This window comes from Benincasa hispida, chromosome 11, assembly GCF_009727055.1.
Source record: "Benincasa hispida cultivar B227 chromosome 11, ASM972705v1, whole genome shotgun sequence".
Classification (NCBI taxonomy): domain Eukaryota; kingdom Viridiplantae; phylum Streptophyta; class Magnoliopsida; order Cucurbitales; family Cucurbitaceae; genus Benincasa; species Benincasa hispida.
The window spans coordinates 82,815,871-82,831,020 of record NC_052359.1 but is presented as its reverse complement, the minus strand read 5'-3'; the positions used below and the strand labels follow the sequence as shown (position 1 = coordinate 82,831,020).

Here is a 15,150-nt window from a genome sequence, read left to right as displayed (position 1 = left end):
CCGCCCCAGGCTTCTCCTGCTCATTGCCTTAAGCTTCATTTCTTCATCGCTAGCGCTTTCTTCCCTTCCCTCGCCTTATGTTGGCCCTCCTTGCAAGCTTCATCGCCTCTTGCCAAGCCTCCCATGGCTTGCCTGCCAAAGTCTCTTAGGTACTCTCCAAGCCACAAGCCTCCACGCTTAGTCTTCCTTCCTTCAACAAACTCTTATAAAACTTCACAAAGTGTTTAAAACACTTAGCTACCCAAGAGCATCACTCAATGTTTTAACTTAGATTTTCTCAAGCTTAACACACAGAAAACAAATTTCCTTCTCATTTCCTTCTTTTACTAAGCTTCACATCTATACAACAAGGATTAAAATTTACTAAGTATCTTTAAACACACAACCACCAACGTTAACTTTAAAGCATAGATACTTAGGAACTCAAGTTCTAGGGTTTACCATTTTTTTTCCCATTGGTTCTAGACAGAAAATCGATGGATTAATAAGCAATAATTTCTTTTCTAGTTTTTTTTTTTTTTTTTTTGAGTTGCAAGAAAAAATATAGACATGATGAAGGAAAATATTTTTTTTTTTCATTGTTAGTTTATTTGATCTTTCTTCTATTTAAATTGTGAAATTTTTGTTCTAACACAAAATTTCTATCACGATTCAAGTTGAAAACGAGTATAAACTTGCATATGAGAAGCTCGTTGTTCAATACATTTAGTGGACAACAAACATATGATCTGCTTCAAATTTTGATTTTTTTAGTTAGAATTGGAATGTTATGTGACTTAGGTTATATGAATTCAGTTTTGTTAAAAAGGAGCAAGGAAGTTACTTGAAAAGAGTTGACATTTTGTTCAAAAGCAAATATTTGAAAAAGAATAAGTAGTTGGGATTGAGCAGTAACTACGTTTGTTTGTAATCACTATTTTTTTACGAATGTCATCCATTTTTTCTCTTTCTTTTCTTTTTCCTTTTTAGTATTGTTTCACATTTATTATAACGGATTTGATATACAATTAATAATTTTTACAAACTTGATTTATTGTTTTATTTTTGCTATACACGTTTTGTGTTTTTTTTTTTTTACTATTTTGTGTCTCTTCTTTAATATATTTATGAATATTTGATAAAAAAAAAAAAAAGTAAAATCAAAGGGTTTTATTTTTACTATTGAATTCAAATTTAGAAAGATTTAGTTGAATAAAACTTAATTTTTTTTTTCAATAGAAACAAGATAATGTATTTAAACCATTGATATTTGAATGATTTTATTTTTAGTATTGAATCCAAATTGGTGTATGTAAACAAATTTTGTTAGTTTATTTTAAGAAAATAAAACAATTTATGGATAACTTAGTTGGAAATGTAGACAACTAAAATTCAAAGAGAGTTTTTTACCGGGGTTAGTAGATATGTGTTAGATTTCATGAATGCTCAATTTTTTCCAACCGAACCAAGATTCTACATCTAAATCATTTTTTTTTTCTTTTTAATTTTAAGAATATATAATTATTTTCTATTAATAACACATAATATCATTTTGCTTTGCCTAAAATAAAATAACAATAAATAGTTTTTTTTGTTAAACCAGTCAAATTTTGTATAATTTTGTGCCATCAGTATTAAAGAAACAAAGAACATCCCTAATACAAACTTAAATAATTTTAAAAATTAATATCTGTTTAAGCTACTTCTTATTTTAAAATTCTCTAATTCAACATTTCATCATTTTTTTCCTCAAAAAATCAATTAATTCAAAAGAACCCCAAGAAAACCAAACAAACAACGTGGGTGATATTTTATTATGTTCTCTAGTTTATAACTTTTATTTTAATTACATCATATATATTTTAATTTTATTCATCAATTTCTTTTTTTCATTTCTATCTCTTTCACTACTTTATAATATATTAATAATTTAACTCAATAGGAGTATAAAATTAAGCAAATACATAGAGTTTTAGCGACTTTCATTACTAAATTTATGCCAAATAGTCAAACTAAATGAAATATATATCCATTCAATATTCAAATGTCACCATAGAAATTTAAATTATAACAAATTTTAACCACATGCAATGCACGAACAATAATAAAAACAGTAACAATTCTTTGAATTTTTTTTAAAATAATGTTTTTTAATAAATAAAGACAAAAATAGGATTTGGAGGAAAGTATTCCCAAAAATAGGTGTTTAAATCGTGTACCTGTATTACACCTAAATTGTGTACCCGATACCGGTACACGATAAGACCTAAATCATGTACCGGGTACACAATTCCTTGGCTACCTGGCACGCCCAGTCTGGCGTGGCAGTCATGTAGGTTTGACTGAGGAAATCGTGTATCGGGTACACGATTACTCAAGTCGTGTACCGGGTACACGATTTCCACGCCTTAAAAGCTCCCCCCAACCCTTCTTCTTCCTCACCGAAACGACTATTCATATTTCCTACCGTCGATTTCCCTCTCCCAAGTCGTCGATCCCTCACCGAAATCTTTCAAAACTTTGATTTTGCTCGACTTTCAGTCCTCCATTTGATCTTCACCGAAACTAGCGGTCGTGGTTCTCGATTTTCCTACATTTTTTGCTGCCGAATTTTGCTTGGTATATTTCTTTCTCCAGTTGGGCTGATCTATATTTATATGTATGTTTTGGACGGTTTTTGGACTGTTTTTTGACTGAATTTTGCATGGTATGTTTTTGTATAAAGAGTTATAGTTTAAGTATGTATAAATAGTTATATTTTATGTATGTATAAATTGTTATAGTTATAGTTTATGTATGTATAAATAGTTATAGTTTATGTATGTGTAAATAGTTATAGTTTATGTATGTATAAATAGTTATAGTTTATGTATAAATAATTATAGTTTATGTATAGTTATAGTTTATGTATGTATAGTTTATGTATTTATGTATATATAGTTATAGTTTATGTATAGTTATGTATGTATAGTTTATGTATATATGTATAATTTATTTATGTATGTATAAACTATAGTTTATGTTTATTTATGTATGTATAATTTTTGTATATTTTATGTATGTATAAATTATGTATATTTTATGTATGTATAATTTATGTATATTTTATGTATGTATAATTTATGTATAGTTTATGTATAGTTTATTATATAGTTTACATATGATTGATTTAAACTTAGAAAACTTAGAAAACTTAGAAATTAGAGTTTGTTGGGTTGACATATTAACATATTTTTTGTCAACTATAACAGTTGAAAGAAAACATAATAAATATGTCGATGCGTCTTGAAGATTTAGTAATTCTTGATTTTTATTTTTTTACATGTATTCTTTATTTCATGTATTTGTAATCTTTGTGTAAATAATAAATTTTCATGTAATTTTATATTTCATGTAATTGTATTTTTTATGTATTTATAATGAATTTATGTAACGAATTTATTTAATAAACTTATTTTATGTAATTGTATTTTCTTATGTACTTTTTATGTATCTTTTATGTTATTGATTCTATTATGTAATATAATTTGAACTTTTTAGATAATGGAGCCTGGTTCTTCTAATCCTATCCAATTGTACCAACAAAACACGCATCGTTCACAAGCGGTATGGGATAGTTTGTCCATTATAGTGTTGAGTTGTCGGAGGAGGGAGGCGACTGCACAGAGTACTATCCCATTTGATCATCGCATCATTCCATACGTTCAGGAGGCGGGTTTTCTTAGGGTTACATAGATTGGTTTCATCCAACTCGGTTGGCACCTGATTACTACTCTAGTTGAGTGCTGGAGACCAAAGACCCACACATTTCACCTGCCCTATGGGGAATGCACTATTACGCCGTAGGATGTCGCCGTACAATTTGGGTTAAGAATAGACGGGCAACCACTGATCGGCTCACTACAGTATGACTGGAAGAACGTCTGTGAAGAGCTCTTAGGCGTTCTACCAAAGGATCTGAAGGGATCAAGATTGAGTATCCCTTAGTTGGCATCCCAGTTTCCCGAATTACCTCCTGATGCCGACGACATTAGCATACATAGGTACGCACGAGCATACATCTTGCAGCTTATTGGAGGATTTTTATTTGTCGACAAGTCAAATACTCTGGTGCATCTCATGTTCCTCCCATTATTGTCTGATTTCGAGCACGCTGGTACGTATTCGTGGGGTAGTGCATGTCTTGCATGGTTGTACAGAGAACTTTGTCGGGCTTCCAATGCACAAGCGTTGGAAAATAGCGTGGCACTGATACTATTACAAGTGTGGGCTTATAATCGATTTCCATTCGTAGCACCACAAGTACAACTACAAGCCCCAGATCATCGGCCACTTAGTATCAGGTATTATTTTATTTATATATTTATTTCGTTATCATTTTATGTAAGAATATAAACTAATTGTATTTTTTATAATTTTAGATGGAGTGGTGTATTAATTTCCTCTGAACAGTTAGCAAATATGTTGCTCGTGTACAGGAAAACATTCGACATGCTGACGCCCAATCAGGTAGTAAATATGTATATAAATGAATATTTAAAAAAATTTATATGTATACTTATTATTATTATTATTATTATTTTTGTCAGGTTATTTGGATGCCATACTCACAGATTTAGTAATTATTACCTGATTATTGTCGTGATGGTGAAGACATCTAATTGACTGTTAGCCCTCTTAGATGCTTCCATATAGTAGAGTGGCATCATCCAGATCATGTGCTGAGACAGTTTGGGATGCGACAAACAATACCTTCGTTATCCTATACACTCCCAGAACTACACCAGATTGATTTAAGGGGTAAGCACGACCAAGACTAGCGTCAAATCCATGCGGAGTATTTATCCTACTGGCATGGACGACGTGATCGTTGTGCACAGGGAGAATTAACATATGGGCCAGCTGTATCAGATGACTACTTTCCTTGGTACAATTCGATCACAAGGCGATTTATCTCACCAGACGGCGCTTACTATTACTGCATGGTAAGATATTTCAAATTAGACATTTTCCATATATATAATATGAATATTGTTTAATATTTTTTTTATTCTACAGAATAATTTTATCGGCGAAGTTCAACAATATTCAGTGCAGAACAACCTTCCAGAATTGTGTTCAATGTATGTGTCAGTAAACATTGATGAACGTAGAAAGTATTATTCAACAAATAAGACGACTCAATGTTGCTGACACCGATCGAAGACGTATTTGTCGTAGACGAGCACGACAACGGGGTGAACCTAATTTAGAGGGATACGAAGACAACCCCCATGAGAAGTAAGGGCCAGGGGATCGTTTTTAAATCCCACATTGTATCATTTTTAAATTGCAAATCTCAAGAGAACTAATTGTAAATATTATTTAATATCAATAGAGTCAAAAGTAGAAATTTTATGTCTGTTGAGTTATACTAATTTTAGCATTGTTTGTCCAACACATAAATTAGAACATTTGAATACAAATTTTTCATTCATAAATTTTAGTTTTGTAGCCAAATATAATTTTGTGTTTTACTTAAACTAGTAATTTGAAATAATAGAAGTACAAAAGTATTCAAAACTCATCTCAAAGATTTGTACATTCAAATACTTACAAATTTCAAGCTTGTAAATTATGCAAACCTTCTAAAACTCATTCTTCTAAATAATACAAACATAAATCATAAGAATCTAAGGGCTTCCCAATTCCAAATTAATTTTTATACTTTAAACAAAAAAAAAATTATAAGCGAACTCGTGTACCGGGTACACGAGTTCGCTTGACCAGTCAACCAGTCAGTTGACGTGGTCAGCTGACTGGATTAAATGGAGTACACGAGTCTGCCACATGGAAATCGTGTACCGGATACACGATTTTATTACCCTAAATCTGAATACTTTTCCAAAACACCTATTTTTGAAAATATTTCCCCCAACCCTATTTTTGTCATTTTTTATTAAAAAAAACATTTAAAAAAATCCAATCCTTTAGAAAAGAAAAAAATAAAATAAGAATCCGAGAAGAAAAATGAGAAAATTGACAAAAAGGACCCCTCTCCCCAGTTTATTTTTTTGAAAAAAATGATACTTTTTGTTTTACAAATGTATTGTAATTAAAGTGTGAGGCGGGGGAATCGAATCTCAGACCACGGGATTGATGATCAAGATCAAATGACATAAACTTGTTTTTTTGGACCCCATGATGATCAAAGTGATGTAAGTAAGGTAAAACTTGGTATGGTTAATTAATTTATCCTTTCAAACTTATTACATGCAACCAACCACAGTTACTAATAAATTACCTACCTCAATCACCAATTAATTACAATCTCATTCCATTATCCACAACAATAGGACAAAAAAGGTAAAAAAAAAAAGGGAGATTAGTGAAAGAAAGAAATTAGTTAAAAAAAAAAAGATAGTTAAAAAAAATCAAATTTGAAGTGAAGAAACCTGGCCGGGCTTCATAACGCATACAAGGGCCTTACTAGGTCGATGAGACGGTGTTGACCTGGGGACCAGGAATCCGTCAGGTTTTTCTCTCTTTTTTTTTTTTTGGTCAAGCATCGGGCTTGGTAGAAATGACTCGATTCAGACACAGGCTGAATATCTGACGGGTTTCTCTCTCTCTTTTTTAATATCTTACCCACTACTAATACCATATTCTTTTTAATTATAGGAAAATTCCTCGCGTTTGAGATTGTTTTGGTGATTTTTGTATTATTGTACTTGTTTTAAAGTTGTTTTGCATGATTCAATCTCAAGTGTTTGATAATTAATTTTATAAGATTAAAACTTAATTTGTTTTTCTTTTTTGTTTAAATTATTGATTTTCCATGATTTTCCATTGTTTTGGGATTATTGTACTTATTTTGTACATGATTTTGAATTATTGTACTTCTTTTGCTTGAGTTTGCATGTTGTTTTTATTTTCACTAGTTCAATCTCAAGTGTTTGGTAATTAATTTATAAGATTAAAATTTAATTTATTTTTCTTTTTTGTTTAAATGATTGATTTTTCATGGTTTTCCGTTATTTTGGGATTATTGTACTTGTTTTGTAGATGATTTTAAATTATTGTATTTGTTTTGCATGATTTTGTATGGTTTAGAGTGATTTTGCAAGGTTTTCTTTAACATTATTTTGCATGATTTTTTTTTTAAATTTTCACTAATTCAATCTCAAGTGTTTGCTAATTAATTTTATTAAGATTAAAACTTAATTTACTATTATTTTAATTATTGATTTTCAATCATTTTCTATTGTTTTGGGATTATTGTACCTATTTTGAGATGATTTTGAATTACTGTACTTGTTTTGCATGGTTTAGATTGGTTTTGCATGATTTAGAGTGATTTTGCAAGGTTTTCCTTATTTGTATGATTTTGTATGTTTTTTTTATAATTAATTTTATAAGATTAAAACTTAATTTGTTTTTCTTTTTTGTTTAAATTATTGATTTTCCATGATTTTCCATTATTTTGGGATTATTGTACTTATTTTGTGGATGATTTTAAATTATTGTACTTCTTTTGCATGATTTTGAATCATAGTGTTGTACTTGGTCCCTAATCGACTAGGGAGCGATCGGGCCACCCGTACCTCGCCTGACTCCGAGACACAATCTTTGAAGCTCAGTCCCCACCTAGCCAAGGTGGGCAACTCCAAACCTAATCAGGGCTTGCACCAGGTGCGCAACTTTATCCCTGATCCATACTCGACCAGGGATAGACTGGGAAGTGTCATTGTCTCTTCGTTTGCCTGCCCCAGTCAATACCCGGTTAGGCTCGCATGAAGTCCGACCGGGTATTGCTCATTTTTTCATAAAGTAAAGTTTCAATTTTTATGGGGAAAACGAACTTTTTGGGTCAAAATTGTTTTAGAGAACGTCGAAAATGATGTTTAAATGCAAATAGATTCTAAAAGTGAAGAAATTTCACTTAAAACCTTAAAAATACATTGGTTCAGCATCTCAGATTCAAAATCCTAAAAATACAAAAAATACATTTACCAAATTTGATCCTGCAAAGATAAAAGAGAATAAAATATCCAGCGTCTCAGAAGATCTCAGAAAAAACATACAAAAATACGAAAAAGGGTTTGAACCGAACATGAGTGAAGAAGAAATTTAGTGGACGAAGAGAAATCCAATCAGTCGAACCAACGAAGAAATTAGGTCGAAAATGGCAACGAAAATAAGCTAAAATTTAGTCGAAAATAAGTTAATTGGAATGCAAGAAAGGAAGCTGGGAGAGGAGGGGACAGTGATTTTTGTGATTTTTGTGATTTTTGAAATCTGAAGTAATTATATATATATATTTTAAAGGTTGGAGCGTCCAGAAAAACAATGTTTTTTTAAATGGTCTAAATTTATAAAGTAAAATGTCAAAAAGACTAAACTGTCAATTAAGCCGAAACGAAGCTCACCGTCGCCGGTGCAAAGAAGAGAAAATGTCAGATGATCGCAGTTTCAATCCAATCAGAATCCAACGAATGTCTCTATGCTTCTCCGGAACCAAACTCCAAAGACTTCGCGAGAAGAAAGAAGAAAACGCACAGACGATTTTCCATTTTCTAAATATAGAAACACAATCCTGCGAGAAAATTGGATCTCCAATGGAAGAAAAAGAAAAAGAAAATGAATCTCAAACAATTTCTTCCCACTGGATGCGACCATTTCAAACCCTACCTGTTGTCTCTCTCCGGAATCGAAACCCAGAAATTTTTTCTCCAGGAACAGAGGTTTTGATTTGCTGTAGTCGAATACCAGAATGATCTAATTGGAGAAGAGAACGTCCGAGATCGGAAGCGCCATCGGATCGGTACCGTTTGAATATCTCGGAGATCAACTCTGGCATCTATGTTCCCCATTGTCACAAAATGTTCGATTGTGGTGGATACAAGTCGCAGTACATCGCCGGTCACAAGGAGAAATTCGTGAGGTACGTTTTCCAATTCCTGAACAGAACTAATCGATCTACACTCAGTTTCTTCGTCCATTCGAGAGATTTTACTTTCCATGTTACCTCGTAGGTTAGATGATTTGGATTCAAATTTGTCAATGCCCTCCGGAACAAGCAAGATGAAGAAATGCCGATTCAACCTAGAAGGCCTCCCACTGCCATTCATCAGCCGATCGAAGCCTCGAAATGCGTCGAAATCGTTCCGAAGGGGAGTCCAAATGAGCTCTGACGGAATCATAACCCTAGGTCGGTCGCTCCGCTCCGGCGTGTCTAAAGTCATCTTCCCGGAGGATCTGAAAGTATCGGAACAGAAAATCTTCGATCCGCAGGACAAATCGCTCCTCTTCTGGAATAAGCTATTCGTGTTGTGCTGTATCCTCGCCGTCTCTGTCGATCCGCTCTTCTTCTACCTCCCCGTGTTCAACCATGCCTCTTACTGCCTCGGAATGGACACTCAGCTCGCCGTCACGACCACCACCGTGCGTACGGCCATTGATGTTTTCTACTTGATTCGCATGGCGTTTCAGTTCCGAACGGCTTACATTGCGCCGTCGTCGAGGGTGTTTGGTCGCGGCGAGCTTGTGATCGATCCGACGGAGATCGCGCAGCGGTATCTTCAGCGCTACTTTATCGCTGATTTTCTCTCTGTTCTTCCTGTTCCTCAGGTTGGTGTTTCTTTCATGAAAACAACAGCTAATTAACACTGAATTTCCATCATCTTTCAGTAGAATTTGTTTGATACGTTTTGTGTGTTGATGCAGGTGGTGGTGTGGAGGTTTCTTCACAGGTCAAAAGGCTCAGAAGTTTTGGCCACAAAACAAGCATTGTTAAACATAGTGTTTCTTCAGTATATTCCCAGATTTGTTAGATTTATACCTTTGAACATAGAGCTTAAGAAGACAGCAGGTGTTTTTGCTGAAAGTGCTTGGGCTGGTGCTGCTTACTATCTCCTCCTGTACATGCTCGCCAGTCATGTAAGTAGCCCCTCCCTTTTTCTTCCCAATCTTAATCGTTTTTATAATGTTTTATCTTTTCATCCCCACTTTAGAAATATTGGGTTGATGACTTAGTGGAGAAATTTTTTATCTCAATCGATCACAGATACATTTTAAAATTTTAAAAGAGTAAAAAACCAATTGAGAATCCCTTAAAATAAAGATTAGAATTCTTAATATGTTTAGCCTTAATATGAATCTAGTACTCATGTGTCTTCGATGTGTTAGCAAAGTCGATATACATGGTTGAAGTCGAATTATCTGTTTGGCCAATGGTGATGTAACTGGAAAATGCAGATAGCAGGAGCATTCTGGTATTTGCTGGCAGTGGAGAGGAACGATACATGTTGGCGCCAAGCATGCAAAAGCACCGGAAAGTGCAACATTAACTTTTTGTATTGTGGGAATAAGCACATGTCCGGGTATAAGGAGTGGAGAAATATAAGCGTCGATGTTCTCACTAAGAAATGCACCGCCATCGGAGACAATTTACCTTTCAACTATGGCATTTACACTCAGGCCATTTCCTCGGGCATTGTTCAATCCAGGACTTTCTTCTCCAAGTTCTGCTATTGCTTGTGGTGGGGCTTGCAAAATTTAAGGTCTCCCCTTTCTACTTTTTAATTCTCCTCTTTTCATCACTTCTTACCTTCTTCAATTCTCGATTTTGTTTCATATATACTTCCACTTTTTTACCGAGTTATGAATCAAGGACTCTGGATGTTCAATTTTGTATCTAACAGCTATGTTGGTGAATTTTAATAGATTTCAAATAGGACTTAGAATGCAAAATCTCTTCTTGAAAGTTCCGTTTGTGTTTGGATCTTGAATGTTCGACTCTTCCACAGTACACTCGGTCAGGGGCTGCTCACCAGTACCTATCCTGGGGAGGTTATCTTTTCTATCCTAATTGCAATTTCTGGGCTCCTCCTTTTTGCGCTCTTGATTGGAAACATGCAAGTGAGTTTTTCTTTTGCATGCTCAAACTTATGCTCACATGGTTTCAAGAATGAACTAAAAGTACTTTTAGGTGATTAAAACTACATTTTCTAGTACTACACGTTGTTTGATCGCTTGTATTTTGAATATTTGGTTCAATTAGAAATTTGTTCCCTGGAGTTTCATTTCAATTTTTGTCTTTATATTTAAAGTTTGCATTAAGTCCTTATATTTTAGTTAAATCCTTACAAATTGTGTTTTCTACTGCAAGACGTTACCATATTCAATACACATGAACTTTCTATTTACATGGTAATAGTTGGTCTCTTTGTTGATTCTATATTATGGTTTATGTTGAGTTGAATATTGAAGAAAATGGAGAGTTCGGATGGGCAAAAATGGTTTAGGAACTATTTGTGAAGTTTTAACCAAATCATAGGAACAAAATTGTAACTTCTAAAACTACGGGATCAAATCAAAATGAAATTGAACAGTCAAAAGTCATTTTGAAAAATGAGTGTATATAGCTTTAAAGATAAATCCAAAAAGTTGGTGAGATTAGCCAATTTTCCATTCGAGAGAAGTATACTCAAACCTCAAATATTGACTCAACTCCAAGTTCTTATATTACAAAAACCTAAATCAGGATCCAAATGTTCTTGACATGAATAATGATGCTCAAAATATAGTAACTGGATTTGTTTTTCTACAGACATACCTTCAATCTCTAACCGTCCGACTTGAAGAGATGCGCATTAAGAGGAGAGACTCTGAGCAATGGATGCACCATCGACTGCTTCCGCCAGACTTGAGAGAAAAGGTTAGGCGCTACGATCAGTACAAATGGCTAGAAACCAGAGGCGTTGATGAAGAGAGCTTGGTTCAAAGTCTGCCTAAAGATCTTAGGAGAGACATTAAACGACATCTCTGTCTCAATTTGGTTAGAAGGGTATGCACTAATTTCATTACTTCTTAGTTTTTTAGCATATAGTGGATCCACCCCTTACCATCCCAAAATGATCATGTCCACCACTTCGCAAGAGAAAAAAATATATATTCTTGGTCCTTACATTTTGGGTTAGTTTTTATTTGGTCCTTAAATTTCAAAATGTTACACATTTAATCCTTTAATTTTTGAATTTAGCTTCAATTTAGTCACTAAATTTTAAGATTTATATTTTTAACTTCAATTTTTTGCTACATAATCATTTTTCTTCTTTAGTGTTAATGTCTATAAATTAATTTAAAAGAATTAAAAATAATTAGTGTTAATGTCTATAAATTAATTAAAAGAGTTAAAAAATTATAATTAATTAAGATTTACTATTTTTCACCACTATTAAAATTATGAGCATAGCTAAACAACATAATGCTTGATCCACTTCATAATTATTTTAAATTAATTAATTGACATTAATATTAATGAGTATTTAATGAAACATTAAGATTTAAAGTGTAAAAAATTATAATATTTTGAAATTTATAACTAAATTAAAACTAATATCAAAACTTAAAAGATTAAATATGTAATATTTTGAAACGAAATTAAGATAAAAAATATATAGTCTCATCTGTTCAACCTTTGATCTATTCGTTACTATGTGTGCTAATGAATTGAATAATTTGGTAAAATGACTAATACACTCAGGTCCCTTTATTTGCAAACATGGATGAGCGTCTACTAGACGCAATATGCGAGAGGCTGAAACCAACATTATACACAGAGAACACATACATCGTACGAGAAGGCGATCCAGTCGACGAAATGCTCTTCATAATCCGTGGCCGTCTAGAGAGCGTCACAACCGACGGCGGCCGTAGCGGCTTCTACAACCGCGGCGTATTAAAAGAAGGCGATTTCTGTGGTGAAGAGCTTTTAACATGGGCTCTCGACCCCAAGTCCGGCTCCAACCTCCCCTCTTCCACTCGCACTGTCCATGCCCTCACCGAGGTTGAAGCCTTCGCCTTAGAAGCCGAGGAGCTCAAGTTCGTGGCCAGCCAGTTCCGGCGCCTGCACAGCCGGCAGGTTCAACACACCTTCAGATTCTACTCTCAGCAATGGCGAACCTGGGCATCGTGTTTTATACAGGCGGCGTGGCGGCGGTACTTGAAGCGGAAGATTGCGGAGCTGCGACGGAAGGAGGAGGAGGAAGAAGATGCTGCGGCGGTTGCAGCTGCATTTAACACGTCAAGGCTCGGGGCTACGATTTTGGCGTCGAGATTTGCGGCAAATGCGCTTAGAGGGCATCGATTGAGGAATATGAGTGGGAGGAGCTTGATTAACTTGCAGAAGCCGGCGGAACCTGATTTTTCTGTGTATAAAGGAGAGTAAAGTCAATTAAATGTAATGTAAAGGGTCCTTTTTAATTTCTCTCTCTTCTACACACATATGGTGGCTTCTTTCTAAACGCCCCTAGCTTTTAATTATGTTATATATATGGTTAAATTATATCAATGTGCATTCTTTTTTTTCTTTTTTTATATATAAGGAAATGTGTATTTCAGGATTAGGCTAACAATTATATGTATACCTTTAAATTTATTTCTAAAGTTTCATTTTTAACTTTTATTTTATAAACGACCATCTTTGTCAACTTTTCAATTAAAACAAAGAGATATGGGGCGTGGGAACGATTTATAGAGCATGGGCATATTGTATTAATCTTTGAGGTAAATTTCAATTTTTACTCTCATTTGTGGTTCAATCTGATGTCAAGGAGATGATGAATCTGATAAACTTACTAAGATAAAAAATGTAATGACAAGACACTCGGGAAATGTCTCTTTCTCTTTTTGTCTTCGAAATAGGAATTGAGCTGCTGATATGGTAGTTCGTTGTATCGTTGATTTCTCAATTTTTCTTTTATATATATTTTTTTCTTTCTTCTAATTCGGAAGATTGTAGAAAAAGTCGAGTTAACTTTCCCAACTAGGTGCACAATATTATTTTTTATGGCATTTTGTGTCCGTTGTCCCTTATGAAGTTAGCTTCTTTTAAAAAAAATTACTCATTTTAAAAGTTTCTGAGCTGTTGTATTGAAAAATAAAAGATCTAATAATTATAATAGACATATTATTAGAACTATATATACGATAATTTATTATATTTTTAAATAATTGCTTGTGACTAAATATCTTTTCAATTTAAAATTGCACTATATTATCTTATCCCTGTTTGTTCTCTTGTGAGACTTTCGTGGCCTTGACCTTCATCCGCTTCTCTTCTTGTGTGCTAAATTTTAAAAAACTACTTTTATTAGTTTTCAAAACTAGGTTTCACTTTATAAAAACATTCTTAACAAGTAGGATAACACAACATAAAAACCAATGATGGAAGCAGCGTTTATAAGCTTAGACTTAAAAAACAAAAACAAAAAAACTAGATGTTTATCAACTTGGAATTATTTTAGTACGTTAGGAGGTGAGTTGTTTCAAATCACATACTTCATGGTTACTGGTATATATTTTTTGTTAGTTGAATTATGTTAGCTTTCGTGATACGGAACCTTAATAATTTGGATGTGCTTTTTTTTTTCTTTCAATTTTGTCATTTTTGCTATTGCCGACACGCTAGCGCCACACCTAGTAGAGCTATAGCACACATGCATTATATAAATAATAAAGGGCATCTTAACGTCCGTTTAGTAGACAATTCAAATATTGCTTTATGCTTCTTTACATTCACTAAGTTCTAGGAAACATGCATTTAGTAGTCCGTATGAATTTTATTTTCGAAAACTATTTTCGAATTTTGTGATTCAAATAATGCAAATTCTAAAAACAATATTATTATGTTTTCAGTTCATTCAGATTTTGAATTTGAAATTTAGAATGCAGAATTATATCATAAAAGATAAAAACAACAATAAATATAAAATTTCAGGTAATCAACTCAATTATTTCGGTTAAATTAAAATATGCAATGTACAATATATTATATATTATATGCTATTACAAAATAATAATTATATAAGAATTTTAACTTATAACAAGTTTATGAATTAATAAGTAATAGTTTATATTGAACCGATATTTGGTGAGTAACTAATAGTTAGTTTTATAATTTATAAATATATTATCACACACATTTAAAAAAAATATTTAAATTGAAATTTAATTTATGAATCGACAACCTAACACACATATGAAAATATGAAATACAACTCTCTATTAATAAAATTCATTGTTTTAAAATCTTGTTTTCATATTGCCTACTAGTTTTTTTCTCTCTCTTGTTTGGCCATGTTTGATGATGTGTGACATTGAGGGGTTAAGAGACTATCTAAAATCATG

The 15,150-nt window shown here is 33.0% G+C and overlaps 1 protein-coding gene across 2 annotated transcripts; it reads left to right on the top strand.

The window, feature by feature from the left end:
* The first annotated feature begins 8,312 nt into the window (after positions 1–8,312).
* Positions 8,313–13,338, top strand: LOC120091804 (putative cyclic nucleotide-gated ion channel 8). Of its 2 annotated transcripts, none has more exons than XM_039049938.1 (7): positions 8,313–8,902; positions 8,999–9,588; positions 9,685–9,897; positions 10,216–10,520; positions 10,767–10,878; positions 11,570–11,806; positions 12,506–13,338. In XM_039049938.1, exons 2-7 carry the CDS (start codon positions 9,022–9,024, stop codon positions 13,187–13,189), a joined length of 2,118 nt encoding a protein of 705 aa, XP_038905866.1. In that variant the 5' UTR covers positions 8,313–8,902; positions 8,999–9,021; the 3' UTR covers positions 13,190–13,338. The 2 variants fall into 2 exon arrangements, with proteins under 2 accessions (XP_038905866.1, XP_038905865.1); XM_039049937.1 differs by having other exon boundaries at positions 8,994–9,588.
* The last annotated feature ends 1,812 nt before the right edge of the window (positions 13,339–15,150 follow it).